The 23,352-nt window shown below is 35.8% G+C and overlaps 1 protein-coding gene across 1 annotated transcript; it reads left to right on the plus strand.

Annotated features, from left to right (window-relative positions):
* The first annotated feature begins 17,208 nt into the window (after positions 1 to 17,208).
* Positions 17,209 to 23,062, plus strand: LOC137957025 (protein RETICULATA-RELATED 1, chloroplastic-like). Its single transcript, XM_068804725.1, has 8 exons — positions 17,209 to 17,842; positions 18,353 to 18,517; positions 18,618 to 18,710; positions 18,792 to 18,907; positions 20,893 to 20,991; positions 21,074 to 21,379; positions 21,687 to 21,851; positions 22,449 to 23,062. Exons 1-8 carry the CDS (start codon positions 17,444 to 17,446, stop codon positions 22,720 to 22,722), a joined length of 1,617 nt encoding a protein of 538 aa, XP_068660826.1. The 5' UTR covers positions 17,209 to 17,443; the 3' UTR covers positions 22,723 to 23,062.
* Positions 23,063 to 23,352: the final 290 nt, after the last annotated feature.

Raw genomic sequence — 23,352 nt, forward strand, 5'->3', positions numbered from 1 at the left:
TTTTTACTGTTGGAGTAATAGGATCGCAGAGGCTTTTTGGCAATCAGATGGTCCAGTTTTGAGCTCCAAAAGCTCGACAGTCGACAGTCAGACTATTCGTCGTTTAGTCTTCTTGTCTTTTCCACCAATATCAAGTGGCCTGGACGAGACTGAAATGAGGTGCTTCACCTTTGAAGAACAGTTACGGCCACAAAATGGAGCTCCTGAGTAATAATTGGCTTCACATCGATTCCAAACATAGGGTTCAGCTTTCTTCTTCAGACTTTAACAATTTCTTATCCTCTTCGCTAGAGAAGATAGAAGAGACTGTATAAAAGTTTTTTTTTTTTAGCCTCTTTGATTAGAGAAGGTTCAGGAGACTGACAAAAACATACTGATTTTTTTTTATTTTCGTGGCATTTTTATTAAAATTAAATTTTTTTTTTTTTCCAAAAACACTTTAACGAAAAAAAAATAATAACAATTCAGGAAATTTATATAACTTAAAATATTAATATAAAGGAATATTTTTATAGTTATTTTTAAATTCAATTTTATAAATAAATTTCAAAAAGAAATTATAGTGACAATTTCCAAGAAACAAATCCTAAGATAAAAAATAAAAATAAAAAAACCAAATAACTCAACTCATTTATTTTACCCAAACCCAACCTGAGTTATCTATTGTCTAGGTTGTATTTGACCTAATTAATAGGAATTATCTTTAGAATACGAAAGAAATGGATAGTAGAATGTTCACATGTTCAAAAGAAAGATATGCAAGAAGAAATCATAATTTTGATGAAACCTAAAAAAAATAAGGCAATGAATCATAACAGATGGGGGTGAGACATTGATTAGGTTCCCTAAATATTCTAATGAGAAGTGGAAAGTCGTGAAATTTGTGGAGGGTCACAATCATGTCCTATTGACTCCTCGTAAAAGGGACCTTTTGCACTTAAACAGGGAAATTATATAATTGCATAAAAAGTTGTTTCATACATTAAAAAATGCTAATGTTTTTACATCAAAAGTTATTTCTTTCTTCGAGATATTGTCTGAAGGATATGATAAGGTTGGTATACTGAAAGAGATGTTAGAAATTATGAGAGGTACATGAGATAAGAATGAAGAGACTATGATGCTCAAATTTTGTTGGATCATTTCTAGGATCTACAAGAAGAAAATAATTCATTTTTCTATTCATATGAAATGGATAATAAGAAGAATTTAACTCACTTTTTTTAGACAAATGGAGAGGCTAGGAAGGCATATCACCATTTTGGCGAATTACTTTCAATACTACTTATGATTCTAACCAATAGTAATTGATATTTGCACCTTTTACTGGAGTCAATCATCATGGACACTCTACAACATTTGGTTTTAGGTTGTTAATGGATGAGAATGGGGATTCATTTATTTGGTTATTTAAGCAATTTTTCATTGCTATGTCAAACCAACACCCTCATGCCATTGTAACATATCAAGATCCTAGTATAACACTTGCAATCAACATTGTATTTCTAAATACTCTTCGCATGTATTGTTGTGGCATGTACTAAATAAGGTTGATGATAGAGTTGGTCATGTTGCTCGTGATGAAAAATTCTAGTGTGCTTTTTTAGATAGTGAATGGAGCTCTAACACACTAGAATAATTTGAAGCAAAACGGTTTTGTATTAATGAAAAAATTTAATTATACCATAATAATGGGTTGCACAAAATCTTTAGTGACAGGAGTCCTGCATATTGCAAACACATATTCATGGTTGGAATGCATATGACCCAAAGGAGTGAAAGTATGAATTCTTTCTTTGACGCATACTTTAGTAAAGTGAAATCATTAGTTGAATTCACACAACTATGAAACAGCCATAAGGAAACAAATGCAGCAAGTGAAGAAGACTGATCATGACACATCATATACAAAGCCTTGAATACTTACCCCAATTCAATATTGATAAGAAAATAGCAAAGGTATACAAGGTCCATATTTTTTAAGTTTCAAAAAGAACTAAAAAAAAAGTCTAAACTTTGGTTCACAAAGGGAGGAAAATTCAACAATACATTGGGTAAACTTGCTTGGGATAGGTGCATCCTCAAAAGAATAGCCTCACTGAGTTTCATATAATCCACATCAACAATTTGCCTATTATCCTTGTATGAAGTTTGAGTCAAAAGATATCCTTTGTAAGCACACTCTTGTTGTTTTAAGAAATGAGTATGTTGATCAACTTCCCCAAAGATGGATACAAAGTACAACTGTTAATTAGGATCGTTGTGGTTGTGAACTTCGAGGTAATGTAGTGCCCTTAACACCTAAAGAAGCAATGAGTTGGGACTTATTTGGGTTGATCGTTTACATATAACAAATTGTTCTAATGAAGCATATGCATTCACAAAACAGGAAATAGTTGTCCTTCACAGGCAGTTACTTGAGGTCCAATTACCTAAACAAGTGGAAAATGAATTTTGGAAAGAGAAAAGTAAAACTAATCATTCAATCTATCTTCTTGAGATTTTGAAAATACGTAAGAGATTGAAGGGAGGTAAAGATAAGGGAATGAAAGAGGTTTCTCAAATCAAAAGGTTGTGTGGTGGTTGTAATTAAACAACACACATGATAAGCGAAATTGTCCTAAGTTGAAGAAAAGGTTTTTATTTAGTTATATTTATAATATTTTTTTAAGTGAAACATCTATATCAGTAAAGGGGCATCCATTGTAGGAGTGTCAAACTTCAACAACAAATGCAAACAATGGCGAGTTTTGAATTTATTCTTATTTGAATGGTTATATGGGTGTTCTATATTTATATATTTTAGTGTGGTGATACAATCACAAGAGTTGGTATTACTCTAATTATTTTTCAGGTTTATGAGACCACTAAAAAAGATGGTTTATTATTATGAGCTAGATTAGAAGATTGTGAGCTTTTACAAGGAAATGCAGGTTACTCGATCTTTCATATTGAAAGCTCATAATTAGAGTTTGCCAGCATATACTAATACTATAATTATTTTGAAAGTATACATTGACCTTTTAGATTGATATTACTTTGCACAAGTTGGGTCACAAATGTCGAAGAGCATAGGGTTGATTATCAAAAGTTTCGAGGATGAATTTTTTTGTCAAGTTTTAAAGCATATTATTCTTGTCATTTGTATTAGAAAATCCTCTTCATGCTATGAACTGTATCACATAAATATGTTTTTGTAGTTTCAGATGTAGTACTCATGTGGTTTAAATGGATGTAATTTGAACAGAGTAATTTCAAATGTAATTTGAGTATTGTAATATTAATTATTTGTCATTTCAGATGTACTCTTGGACTTGATTCAAACAAATACACAAATTAGAGTTATTCAAATCAATTTAACCTATATTATCCATAATGATTGCACTAGCAAGAAGAATATGATGAAGGGTTTTTGCCAATAACTCTCCCAACCAAAGTATATATGCCATAAAAAACATAGTTGTTCAATCATTTCCATAGTTTCCAGCAAATAACAACAAAATTGACAAGGAGCAAATAATAGTAAAAATGCACTTGTTGTGTCCTTTCTAGATACCAATAGACAAAGAGCTTCAATATCAAGAAGTTCATGACGAAGTTTAAAATGCCAAGGGAAGAGAACCAACCCGAAGAATTTGCAAAAAAAATGAGGGAAAACCACTAAAGATTTCTAGAAAATGAGGAAAAACCACTGAAGATTTGTCAAAAAATGAGGGAAAACCAACCTAAACAGCAAGGGGGCTTGAAACCATATTGCCCTATCAATTGTAGAAGTTCTCTTTGCATTGTCTCATAACCAGATATTGAAGAACATCATCAATTTTCACTTAGTTACAATTCAAAGAAACCCTAATATAGAACCCAGATTGGTGGAAAAAATGGCGATTGTACTGGGAATTGAACTCAAATCCTCTGACTAGGCCAATGCCTTACCCCTTAGGTCATAATTTCATGGAAAATAACAGATCAAGAATTTCATACCTCGGAGAAAAGAAACTTTCTGATGTTTTTGTGCCCATGCAAACTTATAATTCACAAATGGAATGAATAAGATATTGGTTATGATATTCGTTATTAGAAACACACTCTGAAACAACATGGATTTGAAAACAAGCAAAACCTACAAAGGTTTGCAAGAAAACTCACAAGAGACATTGCAGTCATAGAGATGCCATTGGCAGCTCCTATTCCATACGGACCTTGTCCTGTTATGTTATCTAAAAAATGTATGAGTGTCATTGCAACTAATTTTTCACTAACTGAGATTACATATCAAATTCAATAAGGAAAATAAATAAAGAATGAAATAGTTCTTACCAACAACATTGTGTTGCAAGCGAAACAAACCATGTTTTCATTTAAGATATATTTTTACATTATTTTCAAAAAAAAGAAGAAACACTAAGAGAAGGAGAGAATAATTATTGTGGGAGTTTTGCCATAATTCTAACTAATTTATTTGGCTCTGCTCAATAGAGGTTGGACATTGAGGAAAAACTGCCTTTGTCAATCTATGTACACCTTGACATAAAAACATACTGAAAAATTTTAGGATTACCTTAGCACGGAATTATGGAGTGTAAATCTGACCATGAGGACCGTTTAGTGGATTTTTTGGTGTATATTTTCTAGTAAGAACACCTGAAATAAAATGATTAAAAATAGTAAAGGCACCTGTTAAGCAAATAGACAGATAAAACCACATAACTAAAAGCATAGATAGATAAAAGACATCTTCTCTCACAAGCAGCCTTTACGTCTTTTTGCTGCCAATCTATGCAATACCACAATGGTATAGTGATAATTGAAACAAGAAAAGGAAAGCAAGAAGAAGGTTTTGCATGCAAGTAGATTCTATTATGAATAAACTGTTGGAAGATAAGCTCAAGCCCACACGACCAAGGAAGGCCCACAAGATGGGCCCAAGCCCATAACCACAATGATTACCATGAGTTGGCATCCTTATCACATCAGTTGGAAGATCAAGAACTCACAAAAGTATCTTATCTTATGGTCATGTCAAAGAAGAGTTTTAGTTTGAGTTATGTTTGTCTTTTATCTACATTGAGTTATTTAATTATGTTAGAACTTATCTTTAAGTGTTAGAGTTTGGGTGTAATTGGGGCAAGGGTAGTTTTATTGGACTCTACTACCTTCCTCTATTATGAATAGAGGTTCATGTATTTTGATTACAACAAGTTATTGATGTCAATGAAGTATTTCACTTTTCCATAAATTCAACATGGTATCAGAGCAGGTTCTGTGAGTTGACTTGGTCAACTCACAGAGGTAATGTGATCCTTTTCTCTAAATCCTAAACCCTAAGTCTAGGTTTGTAGTTATTTTTTTCAGTCCCTATACCTGTAGTTTTCTTTGTGTTTTTGACCTCTATAAAGAGTTTTTAATATTACAAATTATATATTGACAGAAATATATTTGAGTCTAAGTTCCAAATAAAAATGATTTGTTAAAATCGGAGTTATATGTAGAGAGATGTCGATATTTGAATGAGTGAAGGTCAGATTGCAAAAAGGTTCGAGCAACAACAACCATCTTCAGATTTTGAGGTATTTTTTTCTTTCAAAAACTAGACTTTATATGGAGAAATATATATCAAAAGAATGATATATAAGTCTAGTTTCTTACCTATTTAACCAATTCTCGGTATGATTTTTTTATAAGGATATATTATTCTTGGAAGAGTCGATGGTCATTCTGGAAAAAAAGGAGAAACAATTCTTAGTTCGGCCAGATGACAGAGACTGAAATCTATCAGATTATTTACTTCTGATAATTATATTTTATGAAGAGAAGTTATACTTGGATGAAATTTATTTAATTCTACTTTCATAACGAGAAAATTTCATGTTAATCTGATCTATATTTAAAGAAATATTCATGTTGGTATTCTGTTACATTGAAAATCTGAATTTAAGCTGATTGTTTTGTGTCATTTTTTGAGTTGATATATAAGAAAAATATCTCACTTATCTCTAGTTTGAGGGCTTATTTATACATCTCTGTTATTTGGGCCTATTGCTATATCTATGATATTTAGTTCAAGCTTGGATCACTGCCATTACCTCCCAGTTTGAGGGGGAGAAGTAGAAGAAGTACAAGAAAGAGGTATTTTATTTCATATGTTGTGAATAAGTTTATGTGACCAAAATATTCAAGAAAGGGGGATCACAAAAGATGAAGTTTGTGCATCTAAGAAGAAATTTTTATATCGGATTATTTCATGAGTTCTTTTACAAAGTTTATCATTTGGTTCGTGTAATATGTGTTGAAAGATGGTTGAGTTATATACAACTGTTTCTATGATGTCTTTTTGGGGACATTATTATTGAAGAATAGGTGGCCTCATATCATTATTTAAAAAAAATATCACAGTTGGGAAACCATGACGGATGATAACCTGTAAAAAAATATCACAGTTGGGAAACCATGACGGAGGAACTTATTATTACATCTATGTTACCCACTCCCACCCCCTCCCCCCTCAACCCCCCCCCCCCCCCCCCCCCCCCCCCCCCCCCCCCACCACCACACACACACACACACACCCCTGTAATGGCTTTTATGACTCCCACCGCTTGAGATTCATTGTCTTGTGGAGGGACACGGTGGTGGACACTTCAGAGCAATGTCGATAGACACATTACCGATAGAAGACAGAGTGTGCCCTACATCTAGCATTAGGACTGGAGTATGAAGCAATGGCTTACCGGCTAGGAGTGATTTTTACTCTCACTTATATTATGCCAGCAAGGCCTCATGGAAGGACACAACAATGTGAGGGGGAATGTTGGAAGATGAAGGCATATTGGAAGATGTGCCATTTTATACAAAAATATTATATACATCATTTGCAACAAGCTGGGAGTTCATGACGTTCTCTCACCTCTAGCTTGAGGGGGAATGTTGGAAGATAAGCTCAAGCCCACACGACCAAGGAAGACCCACATATCTAAGATTATTATAAGATGGGCCACATGACCAAGGAAGGCCGACAAGATGGGCCCAAGCCCATAAGAAGTAGGACCCACAATTGTTACCATGAGTTGACATCCTTATCACATCAGTTGGAAGATTAAGAAGAACTCACAAAAGTATCTTATCTTATGGTCACGTCAAAGAAGAGTTTTAGTTTTAGTTATGTTTGTCTTTTATCTATATTGAGTATATAATTATATTAAGACTTATCTTTAAGTGTTAGAGTTTGGGTGTAATTGGGACAAGGGTAGTTTTATTGTAATTGGACTCTACTACCTTCCTCTATTATAAATAGAGGTTCTTGTACTCTAATTACAACAAGTTATTGAAGTCAATGAAGTATTTCACTTTTCCATAAATTCAACATAAACAAATGCCTAGTTCATGAAAATGATCTTATGTATGTCACCAAATGCAACTAAAACAAACTTAACCAAAAATATAACTAACTTTAAAGAAGTTTTACAACTATAAGTTTCATATGAGTGTCTTACAAACATGTTATCATAGTCTAGAATAGAAAGCTGACTCAAACAAAACTTTACCAAGAGTCTCATGCAATTCTTGCAACCTTCGACACTTTATGAATAGCACAGTACCTACACATTTTTATAAGTCAAAATTTACTTTGTTGTAATGTAGTAAAAAAAAGATATTAAGAGGGAGGGACTGCATAAGATTAAAATGTTTCCACTTTGGTATTCAGGAACTCTTATCCTTCAAACCATTTCATGTTCTCCTTAATTGTAGCCTACATGTATTTGACACTCAATGCTTCGTGTTCTCCTTAATTGTAGCCTACATTTATTTGACACTCAATGCTTCATGTTCTCCTTAATTGTAGACTACATGTATTTGATACTCAATGCTTTATGCTCTCCTTAATTGTAGCCTACATGTATTTGACACTATTTGCTCTTACATAACATTGTCTTCTATACTTAACTTGTAACTATCATGCAACACAATACTGGACAAAGTTAGCTCCTTTAGGATCAAACTCTCTAGTTCTTTTTGTAGCTTCTTGATTTATTCGACCAAAATTGCTTGGAGTGGCAATCTAATCAATGGTCTCCTAAGAAAGCCTAAATCAATAAAAGGCTAGCATGCATACAAGAATATGCATGCACATATGTTGGCCTAAAAACCTATATACATGTGAAGATAGATTTCCTGAATCCACAATTGAAAACAAACAGAGTCAGATGCTCATGTTGACTATCCAACTATGAGAAAATTAAAACAAACAACAAAACTACCTCCTAAATACAAAGAACTTTTTCATTCTACAAGTGTTTGACCTTTTCCTCCATGTTGGCCTGTAGAAGATCCAGATAGTTAGAAACCCAATGTAGAAAACTATCGCATAAAACTTTAGTGTATTTTTATTAAAAAAAAAGAATCAATAAGACAATACACCTAGTGCACGAAATGATAATTATTTCAAAGGAATGGAAATGGATTGATAGATCATCATGACATCTTCAACTTGCAGTATTGATTGTTTTATGGGAGCTAAAATAGGCTAAGGTATAACAACATCCACCAATGCCAAGTAACTAAAGACCGGTACAACAGAAAGTGAGATTGGAAAATGTTGAAAATATCATGATTTAGATGAGTAACTTAAAGCTTAAAAATGATGCTTACAAGAGATTTTATCCATTAATACCCTTAAATTTATCTTCTACTTGATTTGTTGACCGAGTGTTGAATCCCATCTTGATTTTGATGATAATAAAACTTAATTAATCTAACATTAGAAATACTAGCATTTCAGATGCAATTCTTTTAAGAGACATAAAAGCCAAGGTATGTGCAAACTACCAACAAAACCTTCTCATAGACCTCGAGCTACAACACCATGTCAAAGTTATCTTGAAGAAGCATCCTCAGAAAGAAGAAACAAAGAATTGAAGACTAGAGTTTAGGAAGTCTTGGTAACTCACAAAAACTTGATCTATATAAGAAAGCAACCCCAAACCTTCAAACTTGAGGTATAATGGAAGTTTTTGGATCATTGTCTACATGTTTTATCAATACATATATATGTTTTGAACATGTTAGATTCTCGTATGATCAATTTTAATCATGTTTTTAAAACACATTTAGATATTTGGCACTGGATTAATCGATAACATATGCCAATGATTGATCAACTAGAATGTGCATAAGCCAAAAATATAAAGCATGATCAATCAATCAAGGGTGACTGATTGATCAACCAAAACATGGCCAAACTGAGTTATGAAGCATGATAGATCATTCCTTGTAGACTGATCAGTCAATAATGTCCAGGCGATGTAAAATTATGAAGATTGATCAATCAACCACTTGACATTGATCAATCATAGCAAAACCATTGATTGATCATACTTGAAATGCACTACTAGTAGGAATTATGATTGATCTATAATTCCTTGGACATTGATCGATCAACTTGAATTGTCAGACCCAATGAGAGGATATTGTTCGACCATACCATCAATTAATAAGTAATTTTTTGACAAAAATATAGCCACTAGACACGATTGATCGATCAATACCTTCCATCGATCATTCAATGCAAAGTCACCTTTTTGCAAATAGGCAAAAAAGACTAGTTTGGCTTGAGGAACATATAAATACTCCACCAAACATTCTTTGGAGAAGTTAATGAGAATTTATTAACATATCCACTGTATTCAAAGTTCTCAACCTTGAAACTCCTTTCCTAAGTTAATTTTTGAGAAAGAAACAACTTTCCTTGTAAACCCATTCCTCCTTTCTCAAAACCTACTCCTTGAATTCATTAGACAAGATCCAAACTCATCTACATTATGAATCAAAGCTAGAGGCTTGGACAAATCAAAGGAGAATATTCTCTCCAAAGTTCAAAAGGTGTAAACTTTTCTCTTTTCTTGTAAAATTTTTAGGTTAATCTAGAACCTTGGATCTAGATTGAAGAGCTTGCTAGAGCTAGAATCTAGCTCAATCGTAAGGGAGATTGCTTGTAATCATGTATTTGAGCATACACATGACTTAAAAGAGAACCAGAATATATTTTATGAAATTCCAAACTAATATAGCTTATATTAGTGGAATTTTCCAAGCACGAATTTTTGGGGGGTGAATACCTATAGAGAACATTGATAACAAAAAAAAATTGTTGTTATTGTGGCATGCACATTTTCTTTACTTTTACATGTATTTACATTTATTTTAATCTATGCACACTTTTTTTTAATTTTAAAAATTCAATTTATGTACCAGCCCCCCCCCCCCCCCCCCCCCCCCCCCCCCCTCTTCACCTGAGAAGTGATAAGGACCAACAAAATCTTGAAAATAGTAGTTCAATGAGTCACATTCTCCATGCCCTTTCTCCAAATTAGTAAAAATGGATCATATGCATTATGAAAGAATTGTAAATGCCTCATCCATTCCATCAATATTGAACCAATAATAGATTAATTGCACCTAGAAAACATAAATGCTAGGGAATACACTGACAAGCAAATCGCATATTTCTAGGATGTGATTCTGATATGAACTACAAATATGTATTACTACTCAGCGGTACACCAATTGCTCATCATAGAAAGTGCATGTCACAAGAAGAGACTGATTCCCAAAATTGGACATCTTCTGTAGAATCACATCAGTATAAATACATGAGAGAACAAATCAAGACTACTATTCATTATAGATGTTAAGTTGTGGAGCCTAATTAATGCCTTACACTGAGTTGGTCGCAAATCGATCTTCACAGTAAGGTCACCGTGGGGGTTGGAAGGGGGGTGCGAGGGGGTGCGAGGGCAGAGCCCCTGTCCGATCCACGATATATTGACTATTATTTTATTAAGGGCAGTTTAGAAATTTTACTCTTGTATTGCAATTGCCCTAATTTTCTCTTTATAATTGAGGGGTGCCGCTATTAGGGTTTTGATCATCTTAATCCGAGGAGCATATCGAGTTGTAGCCTGAGAGGTTAGAGAGAAACACCTGTAAGTGTGCGATTTCTCTTGTGAACTATTTCATCTACATAGTGGATTACTACAGGGGCAGAAGACAAGACGTAGTCTCACCTTAAAGCGAACCTATATAAGTCTTGTTGCTTTTTCGTGCTTGTTTTTTTTCCTTCTTCCGCATCTATTATTATTGCTCTCGTTAGTTTGGAATTAGGGTGTCTAATTCCTAACAAGTGGTATCAAAGCTTTGGTTCATGATTGAGAGCAATGGCTAACGGAGAAGGATTGGCACTTGGAATCAACAAGTTTGATGGTATGGATTTTGCGTTCTAGAGGATGCGAATAGAAGATTATTTGTCACACACCAATTTTGGATATGAAACTAGAAGGTATGAAAGATGATGAATGAAATCTCCTCAATATACAAGTGTTGGGAGTAGTCATGTTAAAACTATTGAAGAATGTTTCTTACAATGTGGTGTCAGAGAAAACCATAGCGGGGATGATGAAGATTTTGTTCGACATGTATGAGAAGCCTTCCGCAAATAATAAGATACATATCATAAAAAAACTCTTCAATTTAAAGATGATAGAATATACATCAATTTCCTCGCATTTGAATGAGTTTAGCATGAACTGTTCAAATTAAATTTGATGATGAGGTTCGTGCTTTAATTCTTTTTGCGCCTCTACCAAATTGTTGGGAGCCTATGAGGGTTGCGGTCATCAACTCTGTAGGCAATGGGAAGTTGAACTTTAATGATGTTTGGGATACCATTCTAGTGGAGGAAGTTTGTAGAAAAGGCCTCTAAAGACTTGTCGACATCTAATTCTGCCCTAAGTGTTGATACTAGGGGCAGGAACTTCGAGAGGAATTCCAACAAGGGCAATGAAAGAGGGAAGTCAAGGAATGGTAGAAGCAAGTCCAAATTCGGAAGGAATGTGGAATGCTGGAATTGTGGCAAGTCTGGTTATATAAAGAAGAATTGTAAAGTACCAAAGAAGGATGAAAAGAAAAATGATGCTACAAATGCAGTGACTGAAGAGGTACAAGATGCTTTACTCTTGTCGGTTGATAGCCCCATTGACTCTTGGGTATTAGATTTAGGAGCTTCTTTCACACAACCGTACATTGTGAGATCATGGAGAATTATATTACTGGAGATCATGGGAAGGTGTATCTTGCTGATGGAGAACCTTTGGATATTGTCAGTATTGGTAATGTCAGTGTTAGGATGTGAAACGGGACAATGTGGAAAATTCACAAGGTGAGACATGTACCAAAACTGATGCGTAATCTGATCTTAGTAGGGAAACTTGATGATGAAGGTCATAATGTGACTTTTAATGGTGCTTCCTGGAAACTCACAAAGGGATCCATGGTTGTTGCGCGAGGAGTTAAAACTGGAACTCTTTACATCACTTCCAGTTGTAGAGACATGGTTGCAGTTGCTGATGCTGTTATTGATTCTGACTTGTGGCATTCTAGGTTCGGACACATGAGTGAGGATGGAATGAAAGTGCTTCAATTCAAAGGGAAACTACTAGGGTTGAAAAATGTAAACAATAGTTAGTGTGAAGGCTATATTTTCGACAAGCAGAAAAGGGTTAGCTTTTCTAAGGCTGGAAATGAGCAAAAGACAAAAAAATTGGAGTTAGTTCACACAGATGTGTGGGGGCCTTCAATTGTTACTTCCCTTGGTGGTTCTAACTACTATGTAACATTTATTGATGATGCAAGTAGAATGGTATGAGTTTATTTCCTGAAAAATAAATTTGATGTCTTCGATACCTTCAAGAGATGGAGAACAATGGTTGATAATGAGACATATTTGAAGGTGAAGTGCTTGCAATTAGATAATAGGGGACAATATGTAGATGATGATTTCAAGCGGTACTGTGCTGATAATGGAATCAAGATGAAGAAGACCATTCCTGGAAAACCTAAACATAATGGTGTGGTTGAGAGGATGAACAAAACTTTGAACAAGCGTGCTAGGAGCATGAAATTACATGCGGGATTGCCCAAGATGTTCTGGTCTGAGGCTATTAGCAGTATTGCCTATTTGATCAATAGAGGTCCCTCAACACCATTGGATTGCAAAATATCAGAAGAGGTCTGGAGCGGCAAAGAGGTAAACATTTCTTTCTTGAAAGTGTTTGGTTGTGTTTCTTATATGCACATTGATTCTCTTGCTAGAAGTAAACTTGATGCCAAATCTAAATTATGTTTTTTTATTGGCCATGGTGGTACCGAGTTTGGTTATTGCTTCTGGGATGACCAAAGTCGTAATGTTATCAGGAGCAAGGACGTGATCTTCAATGAAGGTGCCTTATATAAAGACAGGTTGAGAACAAAGTCTAAGAGCACAAGTGATGAAGGCAAGAAGTCTAAAGTGATTCAATTAAGAGATGTTCTAGTTATTGAGATGGGGAATATTGCTCAGAAAGATCAGGAGAACATACCCCCAAAAGTACATTAACATTCCTGTGACTGAACTTAGGAGATCTGCCAGAACTAGCAAACCACCACAGTGGTACTCCCCTGCACTTAATTATATTTTTTGACTCATAAAGGTGAACCAAAAAGTTATGAGGAAGCCGTGAAAGTTGATGAATCAACCAAGTGGGAGTTGGCCATGCGGGATGAGATGGATTCATTGTTATCCAATCAGACATGGCAGTTGACTGAGCTACCAAAAGGAAAGAAGGCCTTGCAGAATAAATGGGTGTACTGAATAAAAGATGCACATGATGGCAGCAAGCGGTACAAGGCAAGACTGGTGGTAAAGGGCTTTCAACAAAAAGAAGGCATTGACTACACTGAGATTTTCTCTCCAGCAGTGAAATTGACTACTATTAGAACAGTGCTTGGACTAGTGGCAAATGAAGACTTGCACTTAGAGCTGTTGGATGAAAAGACAACCTTTCTTCATGGTGATTTGGAGGAAAAAATTTACATGATGCAGGCACTGGGTTTCAAAGCACAAGAAAAGGAGAAAATGGTGTGTAAACTTTAAAAGAGCTTGTATTATCTTAAACAAGATCCAAGACAATGGTGTAAGAAGTTTGATACCTTTATGAGTAGTAACGGTTTTTTGAGGTGCCAGCAGATCATTGCTGTTATGTGAAGAAGCTTGATGACTCCTACATCATTCTACTGTTATATGTTGATGACATGTTGTTTGCAATGAAGGATTTGGGTGTTGCAAAACAATTCCTTGGGAGGAGGATTACTAGAGATACTTATGTCTTGAAACTATCACAAGAAGAATATGTGAAGAAGGTGCCAAGAAGATTCAACATGAATGATGCAAAACCAATGAGTACTCCTTTGACTAGTCGTTTTAGGCTATCTAAGGAGCAGTCACTTTCAACAGAGCAGGAACGAGCCAACATGGCCAATGTGCCTATGCTTCTGCTATTGGCAGTCTCATGTATGCCATGGTGTATTCGTTGCCATTTTTTGCTAATTGATAACAACGTCATTCTCACTATTCTTCGCTGGCTTTTCTCTGGCTGTTCAGTGTTATATCATTCAAAATTAATCTCTAGAAGTTATTATACTGATTTCTCGATAATCTTTCTCGGTGTTTGATATTTTCGAAGTTGATACTCAAGTTACTTGATTTTTCCTAGCTGTTTGATTGGTGATCGTCTATTTTTGGAAGAACAAGATTTTCATTCCAAGCAGAAGTTTCGCATTGCTTCTCTATCTCAGTGAGCATTCAATGCTCTTTCATCCAGCCTGATATCTCTTATATTTTCTTTGTTGGTTCTTGATTATAGGAGTTGTTGTTATCTTTGGCATTTTATCCTTGGTTGCTAGCTTGCTGATTGGTCTTACATTGGCCGTCAATCACACTCTGATTGCTCTTAAATTGCTCGACTTACTATTCTGAGCCAATTACCAACTTGTCTCTATGGGATAACCTACTGGTGGAGGTTTTATGTTGGTATCCCAAGCCAATTACCTTTTGTTTGGATCATCACTGCTTTTAAGTTTCATTTTTCATTCTAGTTATTCTCACGTCTGGGTTGCTATTATTTCGAACGTTGTTGTTGTTTTTTTTTTTTCCAAAAGTTATCTGGCTAGTCTACATCGCCAACTTGCTATTTTTGGAGGATGACGACTTTGATGTTAATCAGAGTCATAGAACCGTTACTATTGTTGGCTCGGGAGAATAAGCACTGTCGTGAATATCGATTGCTGCTATCTGAGTTATTGCATTTCCTCACTCGGACCAAAATCTTAATCTGGTAAGTTACTAATTATTACTACTATTTTGTCGTGTTAACTTGGATCAACTCGGACTCGAGTCAGCCTGACTTGCTCCACTTACTCCCTGCCTCTGTTATACTGGTCTGTATCCTGAGTACTCTACCGATACCTTTCGTGACTTAGCTATATTGGTTTGATACATGACTCGGCTCAACTCGGATGCTTGCCTTAGTCTGACTTGGTCCCTTGGTTCCAATTTGATTATTATATTGGATCATTGACATTTTATTACTCACTTCTAGCTTATTATTTGGTGCACTGCTTCCTTATCAAGGATGGACTCACTATAGATTATTTCATATGTCCTTATTACTCTTAAGAACATAATTTGGTACGTGTTATTTGGGCATTGACCCATTTCCATTGCTACTATTATGTCTCTTTGATTGAGACATTATTACTGAAACAAAACTCTTTGGTTGCTTGTCTTGGGATCATTATTTGCTAATTGTTGTCAGCATTGGTTTATTTGCTAAAGAATTTGAATTCCTTTGAAAAATAAAACACATGATGACCCCGACTTCTACACCTTATCTTCTTTATTACCCATTACCCTTTAACAATTTTTCTCCTACCTTCCTTTTATTTGATTCTCACTTACCCCCTTTGGCTCACCCTTTTGTAGCGTTGATTTGGTTGGTCCTTTTATTTATATGGGTGTTTTTTAAGTTCTTTGAGTCTTTTTATTGGTACCCTTGGGTTTCTTATTCTTGTCTTGTGAATGATTGACATTACCCATTTTAGTGATTATTATCACTATATTAGTTTGAAATCATTTGAGGTTGGTTTCGACTCATCACCCATTTCTACCTTTTGAAAGTTTGTTCCCGGTGTCGTACTTATCCTTGGGACATCATAATAGAGGAGCTTATTACTACATCTATGTTATTTGTTTCAAGTTGGGATCACTGCATTACCTCCTAGCATGAGGGGGGAATGTTGGAAGATATGATGTAATTAGGGTGTCGTTGATGTAATTACTTTATGTTTTTTGTCTATTCTTCACTCTTACCAGGGTGAGGGGCATAATTATAATATTATACTTTTATTAGTTATAAATAGAGCTTAGTTATAAGGGGGAGGGTTTTGATACAAGTCCATAACCCCATTCTTCCCCCTGTTTTCTCCCCAATGTGTTTTCTTCTTTCTTTATGAGGTAATCCATGCACTCCTGAAAATCAACATATTTTTTCTTCGCTTCTTGGGGTAAACGGTATTGATATAATTTCTATTCTTCTTAGGGACTCCCCTTCTTGACTCAAAATAAGAGGCAAGGTGATGATCCCCTTGTTTTCGATCAAGTAGCTGTGTCGGGTGACCTAATTGACCAATTATGTTAGTGGGTTCACCACTTAAATGGTTAATTCAATCGTTTCACTTGGGTTTTAAGTTTTTTGATGTTATTGTCTCGAACATCATATTGAATTGGGTTGAATTCGTTGATTCAATTCAGGTTTTATAACTAACATCTTTTGATGGAAATCCACATTTACCGCCTCAGCCCTAATGCCAGAAATTAGAATTCATATGGGTGGAAATGGAATTCTATGGATTGCCAAATTGACACAAGCTAATACTACTTAGAAGAAGTGAGAGTCACGTGTACGAATCACCAATGCGTAGTGGTAGGTGAAGGTTGGGTTTGGTCTGATTTTTTTAAAACTCATCTCCACCATATGAAAAATAATTAAAATTTACAGAAATCCTATAGTAATTTATTTTAATAATTCATATATTTTTAATTGAACATTAAAATTAAAATAATATTTTTTCTTATTAACTCATAAATCCAGAAAAATCCTTCCGGATCCCTTCGGGTTTAATCTCATCTGGTCGGATTGGCTGAGTCGGGTCCGGTCGGGTCTTATCGGGTTCTCCCTTTAATCAACACGTGCCAAGCCCTGGGAACTGGGCAGCATTGTCCATTGGGTATTTCTGGTCATTTTGGATTGGATTGTCGTCATCTCTCCATCAAAACGCCGGGAGAGGTCATCCTGCGTCTCCCCTTCTGCACCCTGCTATCCCTTTTCTCTCTCTTCGGAGAGAAAAAAGATAATTAAGAGGGCGTTCATCTTCCCTTTCTTCCTCCCCTTAGTTCTTGTCTACATCTATCCCTCAGTTACCCAAATTCAAGAAAAAGAAATCCAAACTAAGGAACACCAAGCATGAGATTCTTCGCTTGAGAAGTAGAACTCTTACGTTGCCAAAAATTAGAAAGATGTTGGCACATCCGGTCTTCCAAACCGCCCAAATCATGCCTCTCAACTCCCAAATTCCCCAGAGCAAAACCCTAGCGCCGCCTTTGAAAACTCCGCCTCTGCGTCAGCATGCGGGGGCTTCCAGAAGTTGGCGAAAGCTTCAGTTCATCAAGGTCTCGTCTGGTTTGGTCGAGTCGGACCCTAGGGAATCCTTAGAGCGCTCCTTCAACGCAGACATCAGAGAGACCTTGGAGCGTAGTTTCATGAGCAGCTCATCGTCTTCTTCTTTGGATGCCTCCGCCTCATCGTCGGCTATGCTTGCGCCAGTTATGAAGGGAAAGTATGGTTCCTTTGGTGCGGTCACGCTTGAGAAGTCAAAGCTTGACATGTCGCAGAAACAAATGAAGAGCAGCCCTGAGGTAAGTGATTGACCGTAAACTTTTTGGGAACTTCTCTTTTGTCAACTTCTTTCTAGTAGAGAGCCAAATTTTTTTTTGGAAGAAAGTTAAATAGGTTAACTATGCAACTCAGAAAATGTTCAATTATGTTCTGAGTATGTTTTCCCTTGTTATAGTAGGCGAAATTGGATTTCATGTTAGATAATCTACTATTGACAACGTCCAAAACTGAATGTTTGAGGAACTCACACTGGAGAGTGACAGAGTTAATTTAGCAACGATGTGTAAATTCGAGGCGAGCTAGAAATTGAGCTGGTGAAATTTCAGAGACCTCCAGTTAGAAGAGATAGTTTTTCCCTTCTCTCTCTTCTGTTAAACACAAGATTTGCATATTCAGTTTCTTAAAACAGTTAACTAATTGACTGGTTAAGGTAGCAATTAGTCAACAAATGATTAAACCATGAAACATTTCTTGTCATTTGTTTAGTAGATGTTGCAACCGAAAATGACATTTGTTACTGAATTTTACAGACGGCAATTGGTGGAGGTGGTGGAAATATTGGAAAGAAAAATAATCATGGTGGGGGTGATGGTGGTGATGACGACGGAGATGATGATGACTACTTTGATGACTTTGATGATGGAGATGAAGGAGAAGAAGGTGGATTGTTTCGTAGGCGTCTCGTGCTTCAAGAGGTTAGCTTTTTGTTGTGCATGGGATTCAGTTTAAACTTTATTCGAGAAGTTCTAGGATCTAGTACATGAAGTTGTCCTGATGTTTCTTGGTAATTGCCAGCTTTTCGACCGGAAATTTGTGGACGCTGTCCTGCAGGAGTGGTATAAGACCATGAGAGATTTGCCTGCTGGGCTCCAGCAAGCTTATCAAATGGTGGGAGCTAATTGTTCAATAGGTGTTTTGATTAAGGGTCATGTCTCATAAAGAAGTCTGATTGGAAGTTTTTCCTTTCAGGGTTTGGTAAGCTCTGCCCAGATGGTCAAGGTCCTTGCAATCAATGCCAGACCAACTACTGCTAGGCTTATTTCACGTGCTCTTCCGCAGTCCGTATCCAGGGCTTTCATTGGCAGGTACTTTTGCAGTTTTTTGAAATTTTCCAACAGCTATTTAGGTTTTTTAGTACTCACTAATTTTAGATTCTATGGTTTTCTCAAGATTGGTTGGTTAATTTCTAACAGAATCAGCATTAAAAGGTGAGGTTAATCTAACAGTGCTTATTAAAAATGAAAAAATATATATCAATACATGGTTATGGCAGTAAGGAGCTAGTTCTAGTACTCAAAATTTTGTTTGGTGCGCCTACTATTTGAAATAGTTCGACTTCCTATGAGGAGTAAATCACCTCTTTGGTGAAGATACAAAATGAAGTTTCTCCAAAGAGGATTTTTTTTTTTTGAAATTGTAGTAAATGTTCATTTGACAAGCCCTCATGATTTTATGAAATTTAATGCATGTACCTAAATGGTAGATGTAATGGGAAACTCACTGTGTGGATCCACATAACAAATTGTATAAAAAATGGGCTTACCTGATATGAGTTTACATGTATGAACGGTGTTAAGTTGTGGAGCCTAATCGACGCCCTACGCTGAGTTGGTATGTGGATCGACTTTCACGGTAAGGTCATCGTGGGGGTTGGAAGGGGGCAGGGAGCCCCCCTCTTGGGGGTGTGGGAGCGGAACCCCCGCCAGGTCCACGATATATTAACTTTTGTTTCATTAAGGGCAGTTTGGGAAGTTTACTCTTGTATCGTGGTTGCCCTAGTTTCCTCTTTATATTTGGGGCGCCTTTATTAGGGTTTGATCATTCAAGGAGCATCATTAGTTGCGGCCAAGAGAGGTTAGAGAAAAAACACTTGTAAGTGTGTGCGATTTCTTTTGTAAACTATTTCATCTTTATAGTAGATTACTACAACGGCAAAAGATAGGACGTAGTTTCACCTTGAGGCGAACCTGTATAAATCTTGTTGTATTTTCATGCTTGCTTTTTTCTTTTTCCGTGATTATTATTATTGCTCTCGTTAGTTTGGAATATGGGCGTCTAATTCCTAACAAATGGGACCCGCTAATCCTACAAATTGAAGGGCCCATAGTTCCAGCTATTATATTGGTTATGCAATCTATTATGTTTAATTTGTTATAAAACTCAAGGTATATATAAGGATATCTTAGCTATTGTAAAATTAAGGTACAAATGAGGGTATTTTAGTAATTTTTAAAATTATCTTATATAGTAATAGTTGAAAATTTAATACAAGACTTTTGTATGTAATGAGCTCTTTTAAAATAGTTGTAGCCAAACAATACTTGCTCTTCTAAAGAGGTGTTTATAGAGAACTCTTCAATACAGGCCTCCTTAAGAAGGCTGCTATAGAAGAAGGGGCCAAACATAGTCTAAATGGAAAGCTCTATTGAAGAGACACATGCAAAACTAAGAGCAGAGTAAGATACAAGAGTAATATGTCTACTGAAAACTCAAGAAGATGATTGCTTTGTCCCCCAAATGAGCTACTTTGCGTGTGTACTTACTGGATTGAATGCATTATGGGTAAAAAATTGTGGGTAAAAAAAACTGCCCCTGCTGTGTGTTCTACTTGGTAAGTTCATAGTTGTAGCTGTGGAAGAGATTCTTGGAAGACAGCCAGTACTTGCTTCTACAGATTCATGATGACTGCATACCGTGGAATTCAAAAACTCTGATTTACTTATGCTATTCGAATCTGTGACTTACCTGTTCATATGTAACGGACAGGAAGATTGGCAGAAATCATCTGTGGAAAGATGTAAACCAAGAATAGAAAGCAATATGTTGAAACTAAATTTAGAGATTCTGGCCATTAAGATTGAAATTATGAGCCATTTAAAAAAAAAAGAAAAAAAGATTGAAATTATGAAAAGAAAATGAAATTAAGTGTCAATATGAGTATTCCCTATTTTACTGGTGTTCTCCACGATTGAATTGATGCCTTTTTGTTCTCAGCTTCATGTTATTGATGTTTATCTTGGTCCTATCTAAAGTCTTTTTTTATCTTCTGATATTGTCATTTGTGATGCAGGATGATCGCAGATCCTTCTTTCTTATATAAGTTATGCCTAGAACAGGTAGCAACTGTTGGTTGTACGGCTTGGTGGGAGTTGAAAACACGCAAAGAAAAGTACTTCATTTTGCTGCTTAAAGGAATTAATTTACACTCAACCTGTATTACAAATCTTATTTGTTCCTTTTACTTTCCACAGGATAAAGAAGGAATGGGATCTGGCATTGATTAATGTGCTGACAGTATCTGTCTGCAATGCCATTGTAGTTTGGTCATTAGCTCCATGTCGTTCATATGGGAACACATTTCGATTTGATCTCCAAAATACCTTGCAAAAGCTTCCCAACAATATATTTGAGAAGAGCTATCCACTTCGAGAATTTGATTTGCAGAAGAGAATTCACTCTTTCTTTTACAAGGCTGCAGAGCTTTGCATGGTAGGGTTAACTTCTGGAGCCATTCAGGGTGCTTTGTCAAATTTTTCTGCCTCAAAAAGTGAAGGAAGGTAACACAACATTTTCCATTGTTCATTCTGATCCATTCTATTTATTAGTTGGCTCTGTTGCTCCGAGCAGGGCAATGTACATCTTCAGATGTAAGAAATATGTCCACTTGAGAACAAGATAATTTTGACTTAAATTTTGCTAGTCTTAGTAAGTTTAATATCATTTTTAATCTACATCTTACGCTGAAAAAAGGAAAAAAATAAGTGTTTAATTTTTCTTGAGAAACATTGTTCAAAAAATATTTATTATAAGCTTGACTGGTTATGGAGCTAATCTTGAGCTTTCATTATTTTGCCTTTTTGTCAGGTTATCAGTAACTATGCCAAGTGTGAGCTCCAATGCTCTTGGGTATGGAGCTTTCCTGGGACTTTATGCAAACTTGCGGTATCAGTTATTGTGTGGGCTAGACAGAGCTATGATCAACCACTTTGATGTGTTAGGAGTAGTCATTTTTTTCAGCACAACGCTCAGGTGTGCTTACTCAGGACTCTCATTATTGTTTTGTTTCATCTTTTTGAAAGCTGTGAAAAGTGTTCTGTATGATTGTCGTATGAGCTTTTGGTTCTTGGCTTTAAATATCTGCATTAGTCTGTTTTGAATTTTTTGACTGAGACATATTTGCTAAAGTTCCATTACTTAAATTTGCATTTGTACTTTATTATATTTCAAGGTATAGATTTCTTGACTTTGCTCTTAAGAATTTGATCAAGAGAGCCACACTCTGAAATTCTGTCTTTTTGTTCTGGAAAGGTTGAGAGAAATTGAGGAAGAGATGAGAATTTCTGTTGTATGGTAAAATAACTCTGAAAATCTCAAATCAGACAGACTATATATTCCTTTTGTCTGTTTATGTTTGTTGTATAATTCTCTTGAAGATCACTGTATCTATGAAAGAACCCCTCATGAGAATTAGGGTCCATCGAATCTCATTTTTTTATTATAAAAAAATCTCATTTCCGATGCTTCCTTCCTGTTCATCACCAAACATACGCCCCTGCTCTTTCATGAAGTGTTTTTCTTGCATGTTTCTCTCAAAACCCTTTTACAAGCAATGTCTTTTTTCTGCAGGTTTTTGAATGTTCAACTAGGAGAAACATCAAGGCTTGCTTGGCTTGGGGTGGGGGCGGATCCATTGGTTGAATCTGATAACTTATTGAAGGCTTACAACAAACCGTCAGAAGCTACTAGGACTCAACCATCTTCGAACTGGTTCATCTCAAAAAATGCTATTGTGACTGGCCTAGGACTCTTAGGTATCAAACAGGGTGATAATGGGGATTCCACATCACCTCCGAAACCGAGGAGGAGGGTTATTAGAAAAAAGGTGGCGAGTTCAACTTAATGTTCTCATATGCTCTCTGGTGCCTCCAACACAATTTTGCATCCAAAAGAGATTTGGTGAATCGTCAAGTCCATTGGGATTTCCGCTAAGATTGTCGGGTGCTGTTGAGGACTGAACTGCATTCCCTTCACACTGGACAAATGTGCTGTTGTTGAGTGACAGTTTTTTCGATCTTTTTTAACTTTCAGTTCTTGAAGGGAGGATTAGAGTAGCTTTGATAACAATCTGATTAAAGAGAGGAGCGTTTTCTGTGTTTTGTCACCAGTTTCACCTTTTCATTTGATATGGCAAAGATGTTCTTGTACCAGGCTCGAATTATAAATGATAATGATGAAATTTTTTTGGGGATTTTAATATTGTCCTCCATCGCTGCTTTTTAAACCCATGAATACGATGACGGACAGCAGATTAAATCACAAAAAAGGTGCTTAGGAATTCTGAAGGTGTGGAGTATAGGTCTCCTTTACCAATTTGAACCTGTGTCTCTCATGCCTTATATAGGGTTTACCAACGCTGTTTGTTGTGGTACTGGCTCCTAGAAATGCATGAAATTAGAGTTCTTTTGGGTATGATACAATGTGGTCTGTACTCTGTTTAGAAGGAAAAATATAAAGGCTCCATTGGTACTCA

The sequence above is a fragment of the Aristolochia californica genome, unplaced genomic scaffold, assembly GCF_029961685.1.
Source record: "Aristolochia californica isolate CCGP_79_NKW_82.1479 unplaced genomic scaffold, dmAriCali1.0.hap1 SCAF_2, whole genome shotgun sequence".
Lineage (NCBI taxonomy): Eukaryota > Viridiplantae > Streptophyta > Magnoliopsida > Piperales > Aristolochiaceae > Aristolochia > Aristolochia californica.

What these genes read in the sequence shown, in the direction of transcription:
- LOC137957025 (XM_068804725.1), top strand. Translation starts at nt 17,444, where the DNA reads ATGTTGGCACATCCGGTCTTCCAAACCGCCCAAATCATGCCTCTCAAC. An exon ending in TCCAGGGCTTTCATTGGCAG is followed by an intron (nt 18,908 to 20,892) that starts GTACTTTTGCAG and finishes TTTGTGATGCAG; the next exon opens with GATGATCGCAGATCCTTCTT. An exon ending in TTTTTCAGCACAACGCTCAG is followed by an intron (nt 21,852 to 22,448) that starts GTGTGCTTACTC and finishes TTTTTTCTGCAG; the next exon opens with GTTTTTGAATGTTCAACTAG.